Source organism: Labrus mixtus, chromosome 16 (genome assembly GCF_963584025.1).
Source record: "Labrus mixtus chromosome 16, fLabMix1.1, whole genome shotgun sequence".
NCBI lineage: Eukaryota > Metazoa > Chordata > Actinopteri > Labriformes > Labridae > Labrus > Labrus mixtus.
In genome coordinates this window covers 2377826-2382692 of record NC_083627.1, presented here as the reverse complement: position 1 = coordinate 2382692, position 4867 = coordinate 2377826, and the positions used below count along the sequence as shown (strand labels likewise).

Sequence of the window (4867 nt, the reverse complement as noted above, 5' to 3'; positions counted from 1 at the left end):
CTGCTCTGTCGTTTATTATTGAAGATCTCATTTCCTCTTTCAGTCTTTTTTCTGCCTTCAACCTATCAGGCCTCACCTGTCTGCAGCACGCCACGCCCACTCCCTTAGTTTGCTGCAGCATGCTCAACTACATGTCAGGTTGCCAACTACTTTTACTCACCTGCTCAATCTCATTTGCTTTACTTTGAAGTCCAGCCCACGAGTGGGACTCCATGGTTTTGTACAGCACCTGATGAAGAAACGCATAGCTAATAAATAAGTATGTTTTTGGGAGCCATAGTGCATCATATCCAGTGAATAAATAAGTGATGTGTGTGTGTTTGCTGACTTTTTCAGGTTGCCAACTACTCCCCGTGTTGACAACATTTAGGTGCATTTTTTGAATGCTTTGTTTGGGTTGTTCCTTTTCACATATGTGATGGTTCAGTTCATCAGTTAGATTTATTGATGTGGCCCTGATCAGTGTTTTTAGATTTCCTGTAAGCTCTTACTCACCAGAATGATATGTGCTGATCCCTGCACTTTGATTGGTGTATGCAGAAGCTTTCATTTTGAACTAACCCAAACACTTTTCTTCATGTACTGATTATAAAGCTGAGCTGATCCATTATGTTGCTTTATGGTATAAACTGTCGGGTACCCGAGCCATGAGAGGGAGGCAGTACGAAACACAAACTAAATCTCTCAGTTTAAACAAACCAGGCCAATTAAATATTTTGACTTGTAGTTGATGTGTTTACATAGAATAACAGTTTCCATGTGTCTATCATTGTTTTATCACAACTATAAAGTACAGAAAAAATAAGAGTGTCAAAACATTTGAAGTAAAAGGTAAATCCAGAAATCAAGGTGTTGAAATGTTGAGCACAGAAATACATGATGGACCAGATATAATTTACTGACTTTTCAACTGGGTCAAATCAGCTCTAAACCTGTTAGGTGAGATTTTTATTTCCTTTGAGATGGGGCGTTACCGTAATATTTACAGTCTATGAGTGTTACTTTATCACGCTTATGTACTTATTTAAATAAAAAATAAACACATTTTGGGTGCATATGACTCTTCTGTATTTTATGGATGATTCATTAACAGTCTTAAATTACGCCCAGGCTGGTAATGCATCATAAAATAAGATATTTTAAACACACTGTAGTAACAGGAGCTGTGATGTCATCTGTTGCCATGCAGAACTCGGCTCCAGGTTCTGGTGTCCTTGAGTTGAATCAGATTTGTCAACGTTAATTTCCTTTTATAAAACTATGAGTACGAGTTCATTTACTTACTTTGAACTTTTAATGACAGAATTTTGCAGTTGAATGTAAGACCTTTACATTCTTACATTGCAGGTATCACAGCTCTGTTAACATGTTTATATATTAAAGTGTGTGTATCTACTTATAATATGTTGATACTAAAAGGTATTTTTAAAGTGATTAAAATAGACTACAAAGTTTATTTAGAGGAGCAACAGAGCAGGGGAGTTTACAGTCATATGTCCCTTGTTGCTAGGCAGACTTCAGTGCAACAGGTTTGCTCAGGGGAAAACCAGTTCAATACATGCAGTACAAGAGGAAAGTGGAGTCTGCAAAGTTTACATGACAGTTCTCACATCTTTTCTTAGAGTGCCTCTTCTTATTCAATAAGAAAGCAAGTTCTTGTACTTCAAAATGTGTTTTAATTGAAGGGAAAATAAAAGACAAAGTGTACACTTGGGACAAAAATAAAAGGTTCCTTCATGTTTATCTTCTTATAGCATGCAACTAATCCCATCACCTGTGCATCCCCACAGGTCCTCATTTTGGGAGAGTAGTGTCTACAGGGTTCAATACAAGAGGAGCTTATGGGAGAGGAGCATAGACCAAGAAAAACAAAAAGAGACAAACATCAACACAAAGGTTAAAACAGAGCCAAGGACACCAGCTAAAAGGATGAGAAACATTCACTCATCAAGTCTATATATGTTCAAGAGTGTGAGCCCTCTAAACTTGAGCTTTTCCCGGGTGGCTGTCCCTTTATCAAATACGAGATGCCAGACTTTCAGGAAAACGTGATCTCTGATCTCTTAATAAGTACACTCCCCAGATCTCTGAGCCACTGTTGGAATAGAGGACTAGTCTCTGACTTCCACTGCAGAAGGATAATGTGATTCAATTAACAAAGCCGGATTCACGACAGCCGCTCCAAAGAAAGCGAGTCGAGGATCTGGAGTGATTTTTATGTTAAAAGCTTTGGACAGGTGGTCGAATATAAGAGACCAAAAAGTTTTAATTTTGGGCAGGGAAAGCAAATCTTAACAACAGAATGTCTTCAGACAATATGTGAAATCACAAGAAGACACACATTTGGAATTTTTAAAGGCTTTATTGAAACAAAATCAAATTTGTAATGTTTACATCACCCGGCATAATAACTAATTATGAGCATTGATTCTACATTTTGATTGGTTTACAACATAAATCATTCACTTATTCTGATCAGTAGACAAATATCTAACAACTTTTCTTTTCATCACATCAATGTGTTATCAGCTGAAGCATTTAAACTTCATTTAAAAATATATATCACAGAAGAAAAAACAACATAGTCCTGATTACTAATGAAAAACCTGAAAACACAAACATTATAAATCTCTTGAGCCTCGTTTAAATCAACACTCTTCATTACTTATGCAGAAATAAACAGTACTGAGGAGCTGGTGAATGGAGGCTGTAGTCCTACAAGCGGACGGACCAGGTTCAAATCCGACCTGTGGCTCCTTTCCTGCACGTCATTCCCCGCTCTCTCTCTCTCCCTGATTTCACTCTATCCTCTGTCCTATCTCTACAGTAAAGGTACGAAAAGCCCAAAAAGAAATCTTAAAAAAATAAACAAGTGATACTATTTACACAACTGGAAAACAAAATGTATCATGTTTGTATTGTGTGTGTGTGTGTGTGTGTGTGTGTGTGTGTGTGTGTGTGTGTGTGTGTGTGTGTGTGTGTTAGTTACTGGTATGTTTTCTACATGTTGGATTTAGTTATACTTTAAAGATGGAGTACTTTGACAAAAACCTGTATCAAATAAATCATGAGAAAACTGGAGCACAGTTCATCATTGGATAATAAAAAGAAAAACATCTTCATGGACACTTAAAGACGCTCAGGGGGCCAAATTCTCAACGCTCAATTCTGTTTCTTTTCTCCAAGTGGTCGAACACAACAAGAGACCAACAGCAGGGCTTTCTCAGAATCTTCAATAAAACATCCTCTGGTTGATGTTTCTGTATTTTACAGCCACACATCATCATGATGTCGGACACTATGAGTATGGATCAGTTACTGGGGAGGTTTATCTGAGGTGTGTGTGTGTGTGTGTGTGTGTGTGTGTGTGTGAGTCTTTATTAACGTATTTATCACCAACATTTGTTTTAGCACAAAGCTCTGAACACCAGAAGTATAAAAATCCAACTATGATGGATTTTAGATCAACACACAAATCTTTCTTCAACACATGAAGAGCGGCGTGATGCCGTCATAGATTCATCTTCTGATTCTCTCCAGGTGACGAAAAAATAAATCATCAAGTTTTCATTTAAATGTATTTAAGCGTCTTTTATCAGCGGAAAAGCTTTTTATATTTGAAACTAACGTCACCAAACAACCCTGATGTTGGAGAAGATTTGTAAAGCATTTGTCAACTCTTTTTCAAACTTGTTTTCTTTGTATTTCAAAGATTTAAATTTAAATTCCCAACTCTGATCACTTCATGTCTGATACGATGAGAGCCAATTAATTCCCAGGAGAGCGAGTCGGTCTGCTCCTTGTTTCAGTGCAGAACGTACCCGTAAACCTTTAGAACAAAAAGACAGAAGAGAAAACATGACATTAAATAATATTAATCATCACTTTTTTACAGAATTTATCCACAAATCCAGGTTTTAACATCAAGGTCAAAGGTCACAGTGATTTCATCATTTAAGCACCTTTCTTTAAATCATCTCCCTTCACTTCAAATAAACTTTTTCACTAAAATGAGTCATCAACTTTTTTACAATAACAAAGAAACGATCTCCTTTATGCAGTTTTATAATCAGATTTAAAGAATTACTGTAACAACCAAAAAGAAAAGAATAAGCTCGTATATGAAAACACAGACACACACACACACACACACACACACACACACACACACACACACACACACACACACACACACACACACACACACACACACACACACACACACACACACTCCTGATTCCTCTTCCCCATTCACCTGTGACTCTCTTTTCTCTCTGCCTGTAACTATGGTTACCGCCTCTGTCCAGGTGACGCAGCAGCAGAAGTAATGTTTACATGCAGTGTCTTCCTGACTTACCACACACACCACCAGAACAATGACTATATCCTGAATGAAAGGCTTATTTCATGTAACTCACTGGGTTCAGGGTCGTCTCTTTGTCTTTTAGGTATTTGGATTTGGAAGCATCATTTGTTGCACAGCCGAGTCGTTTACCGCTGTAAGATCAGAAACACAATGTTAGCACACATCCGACTCTGAAACCATCATTTACACCAGAAAACACTCCAGAAACACTTTTTCATTTACAGAGTTCATTTAAGGTCAAACTTAATATAATAAAATCAAGTTCTACTTACGGGATGGAGGGCGTTTGGCTGAAACAGAAAAAAAAAGATTGTTATAGATTTATTTCATTGAAGGTTATTTAAGGTTCCCTCAAGAGAACTATTCACCAGATGTAAATATAAAAAACATGTTTGAATGTTTCCACTTTGCTCTCTCACCATTTCTCTTCTTATACAGGCAGAATCCAGCCGCACAGACGATGGTTACAAGAAGGAGAACAACAGCGATGATGACAATGAT

At 37.4% G+C, this 4867-nt stretch overlaps 1 protein-coding gene and 1 long non-coding RNA gene across 4 annotated transcripts in view; one reads left to right on the top strand and one right to left on the bottom strand.

Moving 5' to 3' along the window:
- Positions 1–2522: 2522 nt before the first annotated feature.
- The window catches only part of LOC132991091 (major histocompatibility complex class I-related gene protein-like), a 10348-nt gene continuing 8003 nt past the window's right edge, over positions 2523–4867 (bottom strand). For 2 of the 3 annotated variants that reach the window (XM_061059699.1, XM_061059701.1), the window contains exons 5-8: positions 4786–4867; positions 4639–4656; positions 4419–4497; positions 2523–3829 (exon numbers count right to left, since the gene is read on the bottom strand). The exon at positions 4786–4867 is cut by the window's right edge. In XM_061059699.1, the coding sequence (XP_060915682.1) occupies positions 4445–4497; positions 4639–4656; positions 4786–4867 (153 nt within the window). In that variant the 3' untranslated portion in view covers positions 2523–3829; positions 4419–4444. The remainder of the gene's footprint in view (positions 3830–4418; positions 4498–4638; positions 4657–4785) is intronic. The other variant, XM_061059702.1, reaches the window with a different exon arrangement.
- Positions 4747–4867, top strand: part of LOC132991139 (uncharacterized) — a 1502-nt gene continuing 1381 nt past the window's right edge. The window contains exon 1 of the long non-coding RNA XR_009676140.1: positions 4747–4867. This exon is cut by the window's right edge and continues 19 nt beyond it. This is a non-coding gene — a long non-coding RNA (uncharacterized LOC132991139).